Source organism: Oenanthe melanoleuca, chromosome 6 (assembly GCF_029582105.1).
Source record: "Oenanthe melanoleuca isolate GR-GAL-2019-014 chromosome 6, OMel1.0, whole genome shotgun sequence".
NCBI classification, from domain to species: domain Eukaryota; kingdom Metazoa; phylum Chordata; class Aves; order Passeriformes; family Muscicapidae; genus Oenanthe; species Oenanthe melanoleuca.
In genome coordinates this window covers 11,417,641-11,434,954 of record NC_079340.1, presented here as the reverse complement: position 1 = coordinate 11,434,954, position 17,314 = coordinate 11,417,641, and the positions used below count along the sequence as shown (strand labels likewise).

The following is a 17,314-nucleotide window of genomic DNA, read 5'->3' as shown; positions in this document are numbered from 1 at the left end:
CACACAACTATTTTACACTCTATGATCCTATCATTTCTCAATCTGTTGCTATTTTGGACCCTCATTAGGTCACTTTCCAAATATTGTGTACAGCTATGTGTCAATCATTGTAACAGCTCGGCTCCAGGCTAAGCCAACCCAGGACAAAACCGTGAGGGGGAAAAAAATGCCAACCAAAGCAAGCACTGTGTAGAAAACAGTCAACAGTTTAACTGTGGAAAGCTATGCGTTGTTCCAAAGATAGCATGAGCCCACTTGCTGCAAAAACAGCATACAGTACTAATGCTCTCCAAAATAATTTTATGCGGTTGAAATATGTAGTGTATACCCAATGGCATCTGCAAATAAACAGATGTTAGAATCTCAGGAATTAAGAGCATGACATTGTCGGAAACTCTTGGGTGATTCCTGCCAAAAAGCAGTCTAGTTTCCAGTTTCTGGAAAGAACAGAGCATCTAACATATTGACGAACTTCTTTTGAGCAACAGTATCTCTAGCACCTTCTAAACCCTTGAATGAAAGCTGCTGCATAAGCAGGCAGTGTTAGTCTGGGAAATTAAAGGGTTCCCTGCTTCCTTCAGGGTATATCCAGCAGGGCAGATGCATTCCCAAGCCATAGGAGATAGCTGTGCTCCTTTTCCTCTTTTCAGGTTACCATGTATTAAGACATAGCTCAGGAAACATAGAAGTGTCTCCAACAGCCACATAGTCAATACTATCATCAGTGAATGGAAACAAACTAACATGCTTTGTCTTTTAAATGTAATAAAATATCCATATAGAATGAAATAGCTTCTTATTTCCTGAGTGGTGAATGCTCTTGGCTTTCTACAGAGCTGGCATTCTCGCTTGTTGCTGCTGTTCATGTGCCTCAGGAAACTGTATTGAGGTTTAAAAGAGCAGAATAAAGTTACAGCTTGTGGATGATAGGAATCCACACAGAAGGTGACTTCTGGGATCTGAGAACAGCACAGCTGGGGGGAGGCTGCACAGGGACTGACTGCTTGGAGCTGGGGCAGGGGCCTGAGGAAGGCCTGGCATAGGGGGGAAATTCTTTTCCAGAAGAAAGAAGAAAGGTTAGGAGGAAAAAATGGAAAGAACTATGAGCCAAGCGGAAAGGGAGTGTGACAAAAGGATTAGCCCCTACTTGCACAGAGTATAGTAGCAGCCGAAAAATGAACTCGGGGAACTGTCAGGAAGAGAAAACTTTCTCAGAGACTGTTTCAAAGGCTTCCTGAATGCTAACTCCATTTACTCGTTTCTTCCTTTTTCTCCCAAAAAATAAAGGACCTGCTGTGAGCAGAATGTATCCTGACTTCAACAAACACGGGCCTGAACAGAGTCCCAATCTGGAATCCATGCTGGCCGAACTCCTGCAGTCTTGCTGCTACCTGGGTACCATAAAGCTTGTCAGCCAAGCACAAAGGTGCAAAATCTACAATTTGTCATCAGCAGGTAGGTAGCTAATAGTTTAAATTGCACTGCCTGCTAATCTTTTTGCAAAATCAATGTGCTTGTTAGGTCTAGATGCTGTTAAATTGTCTATGTCACGTCATGCTTAGTAAGACTTAATCAGGTTGAACGGGTTTTGAAGTACATACTCTCAAAAATAGTGCCTATTTTGAGACTGGATGCGCTTTGTAAATTCTTAAAGAAGAAAGAATTTCTAATTAGAGGAAAACGTGTCTATATAACTCTGGCTCTTAACTGTTAGCAGCTCTACAAAAGCAGTTGGGGAATTTGATTTGGTTTTAATTAATAACTCCATAACTTTTCTGACAGAACAGGAAGATGTATTTTGACTGAGAATACATTTTGAGTCGATGTTTAACATAAAAGGTACTGGAAGGAGTTTGAAATGCCATTCTGTGGCAGGTTGGGATGTACAGTCCATCTGACCACATCAAACAAAGCCGCTGTTGAATGCCTCCGGCAAGAGTCCCACAGTAGGGTGCCAAACTGTAGCTGGGTGTCTCTGGAGAGGCTGGGAGCTGTGGTGTGCCAGGTGCCACCTTGCAGTATCTCCACACATGTGAAATCCCTCCAATGCAGAAGTGCTTGACCTCAACAACTTCCTGTAACAGGGAGTTCCACAGCGAATTGTCTTTGCACACCCCAGTTTTTTAGCTTCCTTCCCTTTGGTTACATTTAGTCTTGTTTTGCGTTATGAAACGTGCACAAAACTTTTTTCGCTGTTTTTGTCACGTTCCTGTTTATATCTTTGTTTCAAATAGCGCCTGCCTTTGATTTCTCAAAAACCATATGTATTCTTGTATCAAGCTTTTTATGCAACACTTTAGGGTGGAAAAAAAAGTGGGGAGGAGAGGGGGTGACGGGCGGCGGTGGTGTTTTTGCACGTTACGACGGATGTAGCACTTTTTGTGTGTGCTGCCCCCGTCCCTCGGCCGCGCACGGGAAATCCGTGTAACCATTGACCAGACTGTCAACACGGGCGGCCCGCGCCGCTGGCGGGCGGCGGGAGGAGGCGGCGGCCGCGCCAATGCCGCGGCGGCGGCGCCTCGCCCCGGCCCTGCAGCGGGACGGGCAGCGAGCAGCGCCGGGCGGGACGGGGCCGGGGCCGGGGCCGGGGCCGGGGCCGGGCGGGCAGCAGCGCGACACGGAGCCGGGACGGGGAGCGGGGCTGGGAGCGGGGCTGCCCGCTGCGGGCGGGCTCGGGGCCGGGGCCGGTGCCGGTGCCGGCCCGGGGCAGGGGCAGGAGGCTGCCCGGGCATCATGGCGGTTGTGGCCCGGGGAGGCCGGGGGCGGACTCACCTCGCTCCGCTGGAGCTGGAAGAAGCTGTTGAGATAGCTAGAGCTGAGGGAGGAGCCCAGCTCCGGGGTGCTCTTGGTGTAGCCGAGGTCGGGGTGCTGGGACGAGGAGGGCTCGGGCCTGAAGGCATCGAAGGCGCTGGCCTGGTGCGTGTCTTGCAGCGAGAGATAGACCCAATTGAGGAGCTGGGCGGGCTGGTACACGGACGCGGCGCTGGTGTCGATAGTTGACAACAAGCTCATCTTTCCCCCCGGCTCCGCCGGCGCGGCTGGCCCCGCGGCGCCGCTGCCCCTCCCCGCGCTCCGGCAGTGCCGCTCTCCCGTCCCCGCCCGGGGCGCTTCCTCCCGGCCGCCGGAGGAGAGCACGGGCCGGGGGCTCGCTCCGCTCCGCGCCGCTCTGGCTGCCCTAAGGCCGGCGGCGCCCGCGCAGCGCCAGCGCTCCGCGCAGCACAGGCATCGCTGCCGCCGCCCGCGGGCTCCGCAGGAAACTTTGTGCGCTCTCCGTCCCGCCCGCCCGGCCGCTGCCTGCCCCGCTATCTGTCTTTATTCCCACTCTCGCAGGCAGCGGCGGGGAGGGGCTGCCGGCGCTCCGGCGGCGGCGCCGCGCCCCCATAGGCCTCCCGGCCGCCGCGGGGGTGCAGGGGCTGCCGGCGCCGCTCCGCCCCCGCCGGCCCCCGCCGGCCCCCGCCGGCCCCCGCCCGGCCCGCGGAGCGTGTGCGGCCGCGCTCCGCTCTCCGCTCTCCGCCGGCCGCGGTGGCCCCGCGCCGCTGGCACTCGCCCGCCTGCGTCCCGCCGCCCCTCTCGCTCGCTCCCCGGCCTTCCTTTTCCTCCTTCCCGAAGATTTTTTGCGCCAAACGCGCAAAGCTCTCCCGAGCTTTCCTCTCTGGGCCCTTTTGGGTTTGTTTTTAACTCGACAACTTTCGCTTGACTCTTGTCAGCCCTCCCTCTCTTTTGGCTCTCTTTCTGTTTCTTGCTGGTGCTGGGAGTTCATCGCGAGCCGCAGTTCCTTCTCGTTCAGACTCTGTCGGAGCTCCAGGTTGACGGAGCCCGCGCGGCTGCGGAGGTTGTGCCAAGCCGTGCAGAGTCAGGGTTTCCCAAATAAGGAGGCGAGCGGCGCGATGCTCCCTCTGAAATCCATCTAGGTAACCCTGGCGTGGGCTCTGGGGGAGCCTGCCTGCGGTGGGATACCCGGGAGTTAAAGCTCCGTAGGCCTTTTAAGGAGTCGGTAGCACAAAAGAGGATGATGAATGATTGCTGTTTTAGGAAGGAGCCTGAGTGGGTAAGCTGGTAATTACAGTTCATAAACTCTTCCCTGCTGCCTTCCCTGCGATGAGTGCAACAGGGCAGCTATTTCTTGCTTTGGTACAAACACCGTAGTAATCAAACTAGGAGTTTTCAAAGGAGCTCCCAGGAGGTAACTTAAAAACTTGATCACAACTCCTTACTCTCTTTGCCAAGTGACAAAAGGGTAAAAGTTAATGTGTCTTCCCAGTATGGTTTTGGAAAAAAAATGCCTTCCTTACTTAGATAACAGAAAAAAAATCTGACCTTTGAAACATCAAAGTTGGCATCTTGTTTTGCTGTAATAAGCCATATGTCTCTGCCAAGATAGGAGAAAAGTCACTGTTCTGAAAAGGCTTGGTTACAAGCAACAGAAAATGAGGGTCAGCATGCACACAGTAGAAAATGCTGTTCTGTTGTCAGCTGCAAACACCAAAACCAGATGCATTCTACTTTTTAGAGCTGCTAATTATGGCAGCAGAGCTATCTGCTTGCAGGAATTTAAATACAGGTGAAGATTATAACTTTCCAGAATTGTCAGGTCAAGCTTAGAATAGCTGAATCAAGCTGAATTCTTTTAGTGAGGTTACTTTTTTTTTCTTGCAGCACAAATGCAGTTCTTTTGTACACTCCCTTGGTTTCTGAAGCCTTTTGGGGCACATCTAAACATGTGTGCATCAGCATGAGAAGAAACAAACTTCTACCAGTGTAAAGGTTCTTTCTTTATATTCTGTCCACAACAGAGATCATAATAGAAGAATTCAATCAAATTGCATCCCATACACAAACAGCTGCATAGTGTTTTAAAGAAGGAAGAGGTGTATGAGGCTGAGCCACTTAATAAATTGTGGAGAAGGATTTTCCATGATTTGCTGATAAATGAAGGAAAACCCCAAGAAACAGATATCACATCTGAGGAACTTGCCTTTCTAGCAGATGGTATTTTAAAAGTCAGGATATGAAAAGAAGGGGGAACTAGGCTGAAGCTGCTTGTTTTGTTGTTGTGGAGTTATTTGGATTTTTTTTGTAGGCATGTTGATTCCTTCCTTAAAGACAATTTCTATTCTTACCACTTCCCTCTTTTACTTGCTAAGTTAAATACATGTATTTTTATTTGGCAGCTGCACTGTTTACTCTCTTTAGTAAGATGCTGTGAAGGAAATGGGAATTCTGAGCAGGCAGAAAAGATAACACAACAGGGTTCTTGTAGCAATAGAGGTCAAAAGCAGAGATAAAATGAAGAGGGGTCAAGGTGATGCAATGTTTTGGATGAAGAGTTTTTGGTATATTTTGATACCTTTCCCCCTTAAATTGAATATAGCTCTTATTGTAAGTGGTTGGATTGCTTTAATTAAATAACACAGTAGAGATTGCTGTGGGGCAAGGGAAGGCGGAGTTAGGGTGCATTTATTGCAGCAGCTGCATTTGTGAATGCAGCAACCCCTTAAGATGTGAGGGGCACCCTGAGCTCCACCAGGTGCATTTGAACACTGAGAGCTTTTGGCTGCCATTGCCCCTTGTCAGTAGCCCTGGTGGCTTCTAGTAACCACACAGAGGAATGAGTAAATTGAATAGATGCTTTGTTTGGCATATCAGGAAAGGGAAAGGCTGCAAATGCATGCATTATGAGGAGCTTAACTGAAAAGCACCCATTCTTTGAGGTTCTGTTGTCATCCTGGTCTCCTGTGCAGTTTCTTCTGGAAAACAGTTTCAGGCAGTTCCTTCCCATTTCTGGATTTAGTACTGCTCTTAGCTTAGCAAAGCACTGCTGCCACACTTGTTACAGTCCAGTTAAGTTCAAGATAGCAATTTTTTCATTGGAAGTCCACTCTTTACCTCTGGGAGTCATAGATAAGTGAGGAGAAGATGGATACAAATGGTCTGTTTAGCAGATACATAAAAGTACAGAAAAAAGTGTTAAGGTCAATTGCATCTATTCTTCTCAGAAATACTTGAGACAAAAGTGCCCAATAAGGTAGTCTGATGGCTTTGAAATATCTTTCAGACATGCCCAATATCTTCCTATTGATTATTTTGGGATGGAATATATGACATCAACTGTATGGATTTTACATCAGCCTTATGTTGCTAAAACATCTGTGAATCCTCTTGGTTTTATTTATGAGTACTGCTAATGAAGTAAAAAAAAACAACTGGAACATTAACATCAAACTTTGAATAAATTGAATGGCTTAAGGGACTTGAAAAATAGAAGCCTTGAAACAAGTCAAAGGCAAATATAGAAACAGGATTTAGCGTCAGTCCTATTGTTCAAGTAGTGGGTGATCATGTAATTTATCCAAAATCTCCTTATAACTGCTCAGCCTGTCCCCTTAGTGATCTGGACAACTTGTGGTTTCAGCCTTCCCATGGCATTTTTGCAAGAGTAGGGAACGCCATTTTCCATTTCTGGCCAGGACTTGTTTCATAATCTAATGTATTTATGTTCCTGCTTGCAGTGTTCATACCTTTAGATGATGTCAGCCTTTATATATGAATTAAATTTTTTAAAAAATTTTTTTAAATAAAATTTTTATGGCCCTCCATATTTTAAAAATGTGCTCTACTACAAATATCGGATTCTTGTTCTTTTAAATGTGTCTTGGTTTGAATGTGTCTTGTCTTCTTAGTCATCTTCTAGATTAGGTGGGGCTTCAGTAGGAAAATAGAATAAATACCCAAAACTGCCAGTAAGACTAGAGAACATGGGTAACTTGAACCCACTGTATTCTCCAGTTTCTGTAATCAGGATATACATAATGCAAGAGGCCATTTATCTGCAGTGTAGCTGGAATATTCCAAACAAATGTTTTTCATCTGCTGCAGCAGAGATTCTTATCTTATTATGAAATAATTTCGCAGGCATTTCAGCAGAGTTGTAAACTGTGAAAGCACATCTGCATGTGGCATTTGTGAGTTATGGATGTAAAAACCACTTGTGCTGGCTATCTAGGTACAGCAGTTCCACTGCCAGCAATGAAACATAGCATAAACCAAAGTTAGTCAAAGTGAGTCTGGGAAATGCTTGTGCTTGGGTATCTAACACCATGGATTTTTGCACCTATCTAAAGGATCAGCTGCAACCCAGTGCTTAGGTACAAAGGTAAAAATTTCTATTTTCTTCCTCCTATAGCTTTGGCATAGAAAATCCTGGAAATATATGGATAAAGGTATAGTTCATCCATATGTAGAATGTTAGTAAATATATACCATATGCAATAAAGATTTGCTGCAGATAGTATGTGAAGCACAATTCCTGCAAGACTGTCTCAAACCACCAAGTAGGTAATTGGTGTAACAGATCCTGTTGGAGCACACAGACTATTCTGCACCTGGCCAGTTTGTGGTTTCAAGTCTTGAGGCCTCCTTGCTTGCTCTCTGTTAAAATGTCAGTGCATTGCTGAGTAATTGCATGAAATAAGCCCTGGATCTGAGTAGCTGTGTGAGAAATAGTGGTTTGATCCTTCTGTATTGTTTTACAAAGCTTCCTGTACCTTCTTCAGCTGCAGCAGAGTCATCTGAATTGTTCTGTTATTTCAGTTTTGAAAGGCAGCGTCTCCTTTTTCTAGTACTGATCTAAAAGTTTGGCATCCATGTCCAAAACAGTATTTGAGGTGTCTTGTTTCTTCTCCTTAGCCCATTCTAACCCCTTTCACTTGCTTGACCTGGGAATCCAAGGAAAAGAGCAGAACAGATGAGGAGAGCAGTAGCAGTTGGGGAGAAGTGGGTGCAGAGGAGCCCATCTGCCTTACCTGGAAGTGTCTGTGTTGGAACAGCTGCTGATGCTTGCTTCTGCAACCAGAGAAATGGCAGGCAAGTGGGGAGGCCCAGGGATTTTGTGTCACCTGGGGACCCCTCTAACCTGCCTTATGCCACAGCACACCCTTTATTGAGGGCTAAATAGCCTCAGTGCTTTGTTCCAGCTGAAGAATCAGTTAGGTGCTGTTTATGGAGCCACTTAAAGACCTTGTGTTAAAGAATGCAATAAAAATCCTCAAGCAACTGCCCAAGGAAGGAAAGGAGGACTCTTTTACTTGATATTTTTGAAAATGCATGGAGGGTTTCATCTGCAGTTTGGTATGTCCCTTAACTGCATATAGTATCTCTGCCCATCTACTTCTCTCACCAAATCCATGGTACTGCAAGCTCCAGGAGACAGATGTAGTGCCTCATTGTTTGCCACTTCTCTGTTTCTCTCTAGGAGCTCCACCAGATTTTTTTTTATTACAATAAATAAACCCTGCTTGCTGAGGTAGAACAAGGCTTTGAGCAGCTGCAGGAGACAAAAAAGAATGCCAGAGATAAAGGTACATGAAATGGTGATTAGTGGATGGCACAGGCCATAGTGGTAAATAGGAGATGGAAATGACAAGACGGAACTGTTGGGACCTGCAAACAGAGTGGCTGTGGTGGGATTGGAACCTGGGATTGTATCCACAATTATCTCTTGATTAATGGAGTATTTCACTGCTTTTTGGGATTGTCTTTAAGTCAGATCAGGTCTGGAAGCAGTATTTTATTCTCAATATGGGAACCTGCTGGCACCCCAGCCATCACAGAGCAGACCACTACCACCTGTATCAGCATTGCACTCTCACTAATTTCTTCTTCTTAATGTTTTCTTCACACACCCAGGATTGTCTGTGGGTTTGCTTTTCCTGTTTTATCTCCTCTTTCCATTAGGCTGGATAGCAGAATGACTTGTTCATGAGGGTATATGCCTCATCCATGCTGAGCTGCCATGTTCATTCTAGAGTAGCCTAGAATTAGTTGCCAATCTTAATTGGAACTAACCCTGTTGCATGGAAGTTTGTTTCCTAGGTACTTTGAGTCAGCACAATATTTATATCAGACTTGGAAACTCTCCAAGCAGGTTTCAGGCAATTCTTTAAATAAAAAGAATGAACTGCAGATGACTGAAGACACAAGGTTTTTATTTTCTGAAGTTTGGACCTCTGTCTCACACGAGGGCTCAATTCTTGCCTCAGTCAGCACACCTCACACACCTATAGGATTTGCCAGGACCATCTGCTTTTGAGCTGTGTGATGCAGGCAGTAAAATGACAGTAAGCACCAATGCTTTTACATCTTTGTGCAGGAAGAAGCTGTTCCCTCCTGCCATCCCACCAAGGGCCTAAAAGTCATCAGCTTTTATAACACATATGTGCTGTACAGGTTTTGGATTAGATTTACTACATCAGTCCTGGTATATGGCTTTATGAGAACAATGATACTGGTGCAGACATAAGTATGGACTAAGCAATTCTAGTAAAAAACACCTTTCTGTATATATACATCTGTCAATCATAGATAAAAATCACAGCGCTATTACACAAGTTAACACTGGTGATGGAACACTAGAACTGCTTTAAAATATTAAAAACTTTCCTCTTCCTTTTTAATCCAGGGGTTTTTTCACCTCAATTAATACAATTGACAGACATCATTCTCTCTCACATGTATGTCTTGTTTAGCAGAAGCACTACATTCCAGTCACCCACCAAAAAAAGGGAAACATTCACAAGGAAAAAAATACTCTTTTAAAGCCTGTGTAAAATCAATTCTTGGTCCCTATTCAAGTCCCTATTCATGTTAGCCTAGTTTAATTCAACTGAAGGCAAAACATGAATTTTCTAGTAAGACATTTTCTTTGTTTCTTCAATGCAATCCTAAATAAGAAAAATGAAATGATAGTGAAGATTACAGTAAATAAATGAAGCAGAAGGGTATAGGCATGCATGCCTTAGGGAAAAGTATACCATGCTTCTTGGTGTAAAACTGGAATATATTGAACCATATCATTCTTACAGAATTCTTTCTTGCCTGCTAACCTGAAACTTTATTTTTATTCTCTGTTGGCCTAAACACTACTGCAGACCTTTACAATGAACCTCTTAAGTTAAGACTGGTGCCAACCCACAAGTGACCTGACCCTGTCCAATGCAGTGAGACAAGTAACTTCTTCTCCTATAAAGGGCTGAACAAGCCCACTAGTGTCTCTATCTGAAACACAGCTGTTAACTTGGAAGTGTTAACATGTACCACCTGGTCCTGTGAGGATGGGATTAGGCAAGGGTATCATTAACACTAATAATTTGTTGAATGAAAAATAAAAATGAAAGCTGAGGAAGTCTGCAAGGGTGTAATTGCTCCAAAATTAACTTTCCAATATTTCTACCTTATGGAATGTCATATTTGCTCAGAAATGTAGACAGCCAATGAGCAGATGATATGTTTATTGATGAACAAGGGAAAAAAGTATAGGGTTTATTTTCCCACCTTTAGTATTGATTGCACCTTGTTTTCTTTCACTTGTCTCAGCCCAAGCTGTAGGTCAGGGCCAGCTACAGGATGTATGTGACTGTGTAGCTACAGAAACACATTTTCCAGCTGATTTGTGTCCACCTCACTGTTTCTGCCACAGTATCCCTGTCACTGAGTGAAAAACATTCATGCCCATCAGCACTGTCAGAGACATTCCTTGAAAGTGTCAAAAGTGAATTGCTAGGTAAATAAGGACATGAAAGAATGGGTGGATGTCCCACTGTAACCTTAGTTCTCACCTTACAAACCATAGCAAAAGCTCTTGCACATTTTTACCCTGGGAAATATAAAGGGTCTGTATAGGAGTCATAGTTTAAATCTTTTCTTGATGGCTTACTCCTATGCTGGTTTCCTTTCATGCCTTCAGGTGGAACATCTTTCAGGAAAGTGGCTTCAGTTCACTAGCACAAACACCAGTGCTGTCAGATGTACTGTGTTCCAAATGAAATTATTGAACATATGAAATTGTTGAACCTTCTTTCTGTAGATCTAGCTTGTTTTTACTTAGTTGCTAATGTATTTTGAATCAAGGACATGGCAGTGAGTAGGAGTTCAGCTGTTAGTCTGTGTTCATCTTTGCTGTCTTAGGTTCAGAGGAAAGGAGAATTAACTTTAAAAACTCTTCAAATATTAGTATGGGTTATTATCTGCCATTTTAAGAATTAGAACTCTGTCATGTACTTACAAAGGAACAGATGCAAATTGGTTTTCATGGTCTGCAAGTTGGGGTGCAGGGTATTGCTCCTCATTAATGAGACCAGAGGGGTCCAGAGCATAACTGAAGGTTCTGCAGAAAAAAGTTCATGTTCTGTTTTATTGCAGGTGTAAGTCATATGTGCTTGTCATTTTGCCTCTGGTGTAAGCATGTGTGTTTTGACTGTATCTATATCAAAATATAGCAAAGTGGGGATGACAAATAGTAACATCCCCAATGAGGCACAGCACAAGAAAAGGATCATGCTTTTCAGCCTGTTTTTTTCTGGGTCATGAATGACTTGCATGAAGATGTCAGTATCCTGCATCTGTTTCCCTATTTTTCCAGATGTCTTGAGGTGAGATAAGAAGACCCATGCAGCTAGGAAAAAGCCCACAACCACTTATCTGTATTGTGGTTTTTGTTGTGTTAGCAGAAAAATATCAGGCATCTCTTGGTGAACTGAGTGTTACCAAAATGTTTCACTTGTCTTAAGCTTACCTAAATTTCGTAAAGAATTCAACAATATATTAGAAATAAAATCCTTTATTTAACTTCTTTTAAAACTTTCCCCTTGATGAACCAAAAATATGACTGTGCTGCAATTATTGCCAAAATTATAGTTCTCTTTAAAAATTCTTTTCAGAAGATCTGCCAGTGACAATTAATATCCCCAGTAAAATGTTGTGGTTTGGCTTTGATTTGTGGTTAACTGTGGCTGGGGTATCAGGTGGAGTAGCAGAAGTACTTCAAAAATCACAATTAATTTTCAGCTGTAGTTGGACAATTTGAGCAGGGTTCAGATTTGGTTCTATTTTCTGGTTTAAAATACCTTTATCTTGTGCTGTTTGTACACTTCAAAGATTCTCTTTTTCCTTCCACCATCATAGCTATGTGACTGTAATTCTTTCATAAAGAATGGCTTTAGAAGACCAATAAAAAAATAATTCATGCTATACCTCACAAAGGTCTGCTTTCTGGATGGCTTGATGGCTATATGGGAGCAGGAGACTTGGGTTACATTGGGACATTTTTAAATTAACAGTCACACTTTCAACATGAATAATTGCTTTTTATCATAATAGCAGCCAGTCTGCAAGGACTAATAAATTCCATGAGTTACCAGAGATAGAGCTTGGTCTCCTTGGGCTCTATAATGCATTTTGAACTGGAGTACTATGGCTCTGTGCTACTTGCATATTCCATTGAAAGCCTGAAAATCACTCAGTTATAACCCAGTAGAAACTGAAAGAGTGATATATCCTGCCTAGGTGTCTTAAATTTTTGGCTTCTGGTAATTCTCAGAGTTTGGGGAAAAAGCCTAATTCTTTTCAATCTGCTTCTCTAATCATTCACTTTTCCTTACTGAGTTATTCTTTATCAGTAAATTCTTTGTGCCTTTTCTTGGCCTGTAGTAGTTTGGGTGTTTATTGTTTTGAATGTCTGTTTGGAGAAGTAACAGTCCAGCCCAAGGGGTGGATGGCAAATAGAGTTATATCTGTGTTAGTGATTTAGGTTTTTTTAAAAGGATCAATGGATCTGGCATCCCCATCCTGCACATTTTTGTGGTTTTTTTCTCCCTAAGGCAAGGTGATAGTCTTGCCATCTAGACCAGCAGTCAGAGCACAGATTTGTTTATCACATGCTATGGGTGCTCTGAGATGAACAAAAACAAGTGAGAAGAGCCCCAACAATATTCATGACAGGAACTGGTCTCCTGGTCTGGGCTAGAACATTGGCATAAAGTTCTCTAGGTGAGCCTAGCTGAGACTGGAGCATGAACTCCACTGTTCCTCTGATTTTCCTCCTTGCCCTTAGGAGAACATTAAATATATTTCTGTTACTTCTGTGCTGGTCCTGGGGCTAAATGCAAATTCCTGCTTTTCCCCTTCCCATCCATTTAGGATATATTAGAGTAATTCTTCCCCTTGCGTGGGTTTTTGTTGTTTTTGCTGAGTTTCTTTATTGACTCTTTGAGGGGGGGTTTGTTTGTTTCTGAGGGTTTTGTTTGGGTTTTTTGTTGTTGATATCCTCACCCAGTTATACAGTTTTTTATGCTCTCTCTTCTGTGGAGGCATGAAAGACAGCTCTAAACCAAGTGTTTTTGCTAGAAAGGGTTTCAAAATGGTAAGATGACCCCCCTCTGTGTTTTTGAAGAGCACAGAATATTACATGAAAGCTTGCCATACTGGCATTTCAGGAATCACAAAAAGTTTTCATGCTGTGATACCTTGAATAGTTTGTCTTTACTGTTTGTACTATTTTTATGTTTCTTTTATTATGGAGGCTATTTATCCTTTCTGTGAGGTTTAGTGGCCCAATGCAATACTGGTGATTGCTTGGAATGCAATCAAAAGTATGTATTATTTGTCACAGGACACTAAACACCCACTAAGTCAGGATTTTATCAGTGGTGTGAGACAAGTTTCAGCCATCAAGGGAAAAAGAAAATGCCCCTGTATAATTATTTTCATGCTCTAAAATAATGTTTTTCTTCAGTGACCCTCAACTTAATGGGACTCTTGAATTGCTAAGTCCTTTATGAATATTAAATAAGGGTTAATTTATCCATTTGCTGGGTGTTATCAAAGCAAACTCTGTAGGTATAAACTTGGATCAGGGAACTGATTTGAATGTGGATAAATGTGAACTCCAAGCAGGAAGAGCCAAACAAAGCTCTGACCTCTAATTTCTAACTCCAATCACTAACCCATGTAGCAGGGACTTGATGAGTGTGCTTTAACAGTGGATATTCTTGAAATACATCCCCTTCCTTGAAAAAATGGACAGCATATTTACCTCTGAAATGAGAAAAATTTTTGGTTAAAAAAAAATCCTAGTCAGGTAGTGTGCTTCCAGAATTTTTGTCCAACTGAATTCTAGTCCTCTTTAAAGGGCTGACTGAACTCTGGACACATGAAGAATATTTCTCTTTTATTTCTCAGTTTTGTGTACCTCTGAACTAGATTTCTGCCTTTTCTAATGAGCTGACTTGACTGCTAAAGCTGCTGGCATCCCCCAGGACCTGAAAGCAAGGAGGTTGTGTGAACCCTTCGCTTTAGGCTGCTTTGCCATGAATTTCAGGGACATGGTTTCCCAGTTTATTGGAACTGGGATTAAGAGTGGCTGTGTTTTGAGTGACAGAAGCTACTGGGGAACTCTAAAAGCCTTCATTTAGCTTATTCCTTTCTTTTCACAGCACTCAGACGGCGCTGTAAAGTTGCACCACAGTTAAGGCAAACAACCTCACCACAAAGCCGTGAATTTAAAGCACGCGTTTGCCTTTTGGCACCTCGGTGTTCGGGCTGGGAAAGGCTTTAAACACCGACCCCACCCACTGCCTGTGGAATACTTGTGGGGAACAAAAATAGGGTTTTTCTGTCCTTCCCATGGTCAGTTATGTCTCTTACAGACACTTCTGCACAATGTCAGCTAATGCTGATATCCCTTCAAGCTGAACAGATCGCCGAGAGAAGGCAATGAAACCCCAAACCTTCAGCTGTGGCTTTGGATCCCCGCAGCAGCCAGGGTTTGTTTGGCCACATGTGTGTTTGTGGCTTTTAAGTGCCTGCCTGGGCCCTGAAGTTTCAAGCATAAGCTAAGAATTTATTATGAGCTTTGCACTTTAAACATTTTTTTCACTTCAAGTTCTTCTGTTACTGTTCAACTTCTGCTCATGCAGCAATATAGGTACAGGCTAAATTTGGGATATTGGTGTTTTTGGAGGACATTGTTAGAATTAATGCAAACCAAAACCCAACCAAAACCCCCTGGTCTGCTGTGAAAAACCACTTTTGCTATACCTTTCCTGGAATAACTCCAGCTCCCTTTTTTTCCACCGTCTGGTTGTGACAGATTCCCAGAACTAATAAGCCACCCTCTTCTAACAAGAGCAAGGCTCTGGATCTGCCATAATCATTCCTAGCATCCTGGCTCTATGTGGAATGCTCCCACATCCTGGAAGGAGTCCAGCATCTGCTCTGCAAACCACAGTGCATAGTTTTGAATGTTATAAATACTTTCTCAAAGATTTACTTTCTCAAATATACCTGTATAAATGTTCATGACATAACAGTTCTTGCTGGCAGAAAAAGCAAAGTTATTTGGCTTTGGCTTTACACTTGATGCCCATTAACATTTTTCTTGAAAAATCATATTTTAAAATAATTTATTTAATAATACTAGGCTCTGCCTTTTTGCATAGTGAAATCTTAAATATTGATAGTGTATTTCAATATGAGGCAACACAGAATGTACTTTTCCTCTTGACCCCCCTTCTTCCTCTACTTCTCTTTTAAAAAAGAGGTCCTTTGCCTATTTATTCAGAGCACCTTCATTTCCTGACTCTCTTCTGCTTTCCAATCTCTAATAAACGTATTAATGATTCAATTAATAAATAGAGATTGGGTTATTCCAGTATTATTTTTCTTCCTACATTGAAGAATAAATTTATACAATTTTTTCCCTAGCAGGAAGAGATGTGGGTGTCTCTGGTTACATGCATGTGTGCTCACAACTACTTATTTTCCTTGTTAATATTTGTGAGACAGCTCTTCACAATGTCTTGTGAAAAAGCACATAAACCCATGTTATTGGCTATTCTGTTAAATTATTAGTGTAGTCAAATTGTTGAAGGAGGGAACAGATTTTCTTTAAAGAAACCACACTGCTTTGACTGAGGAGCAATTGCTTTTTATTTCAATGGTGGACTACACTGTCTTCAATAATTTTTCACTAGTTTCCCAGTACAATTTTTATGATTATTAAAAAGGAGTTATTTGTTATAGATGGTAGTTAGCTATAACTTCTCAAGTATTGAGAATATAAGCAATAATTGCTCAGACTTTTTCCAGCAGCAGTTATTATAATTATCAATTCATTTGTTTTCAGGCTTTAAAGGTGGCTATTGGAATGGTGCTTCCCAGCTGTTTTTTTTAACCAAGACCCAGTGATTCTGTTGCTTGCTCTACAAGGACAATAAGTTCATTTCCTGGAAGGCTTTTGATGATCTGTTAGCAGATAACACAGATATTCCTTTTCAGCTTTCACCCGAAAAAAAATGTGGTGTAAGTGTAAAGGGCTGTGGTTCTTTTTCATCTTTTCAGTAACTTCTGATTAGATCAGATTCTGTGGGAAAATGAGGTACAAATATGACTGGAAAAAAGTTTCTAATGTTTAAAAGAAAAATAGTATCTTGCCAAGGGCAAAGTACTGAAATACTATTTTTTTTTCTTTAACTATTCTGTCCAATATCTGACACCTCTTATATTCTGGGGATTTAGCTTAAGCTAGATTTTCTTGCAGAATTTATTCAAAACCCCTTGCATTAGCTGTTAACCTGGGGATCTCTAGGGATACTTATGGGAATTCATTATTCACGTGACTGTGCATGACAAATTTTTTTTTTCTTTGCAGGTCTTGCTCTACTGTCTTGAAAATAATCACTGGTTAAAGCTCCTCAGAACTACCCAAAAGCCTGAAATTTTAGCTATAGATTTGAGATGTTTCTAAATTTCATAGCTGTTGAGATGAAGGGGGTTAGTTCAGTTTAGCCTTTCAAATGTACGTGTCAATGGAGGCTATGTCTTGGCAGAATAGGAAACCATAAATATTTATCCTTTGGCCAAGGGTTGGCCACAATGCAGCTTATACAGACAGTGACACAGCAGATCTTTCCAATCAGTAAACCACAAACCTTGGTCTTATTCTGTAGGACCACAATTTTCCAGTCTAAAGAGAAAATCATGTAATTCTGACAGTGTTTGTCACACAGCATCTGTATAGACCACAGTATGACTGAGCCAGATGAATGCACAGGCACTTGTCTTTGGAGTTCAGACCACTTGGCTTGAAATATCTTTTTTTAACCTTAGTTACAGTACATAATAGTCAACAAATTTCTACATTTAATTAGTTTGGCTGCATGTTATTCTATACATCTATTAAATACACTGTAAATATTTCTTGATGTAACCTATTTGTAATTACCTATTATGACTTGCTGATGTATTCTTTATCTAAGAAAGAAGAAATTTCTCTTTTTACTTTGCTGCAGAAGTACAAATTACTTATGTTCATAAGCAAAACAAGGGTGAATGAAATCAGTAGTTATATGTTGAGAACTGAATTTTGGTGTCAGTACTACTACAGTGGGCCTCTGATAAATAATTGTCAGTTTTTCTAAATGCATGCAAATAAAAAAAAAAAAAAAAACAAAACACAAACTCTTTGCTTCTCTGCAGGATG

At 42.3% G+C, this 17,314-nt stretch overlaps 1 protein-coding gene across 1 annotated transcript in view; it reads right to left on the bottom strand.

Moving 5' to 3' along the window:
• ZCCHC24 (zinc finger CCHC-type containing 24) overlaps positions 1–3,394 on the bottom strand; it is a 103,805-nt gene extending 100,411 nt beyond the window's left edge. Inside the window, exon 1 of the mRNA XM_056494862.1 lies at positions 2,773–3,394. Coding sequence (XP_056350837.1) covers positions 2,773–3,012 — 240 coding nt within the window. The 5' untranslated portion in view covers positions 3,013–3,394. The remainder of the gene's footprint in view (positions 1–2,772) is intronic.
• Positions 3,395–17,314: the final 13,920 nt, after the last annotated feature.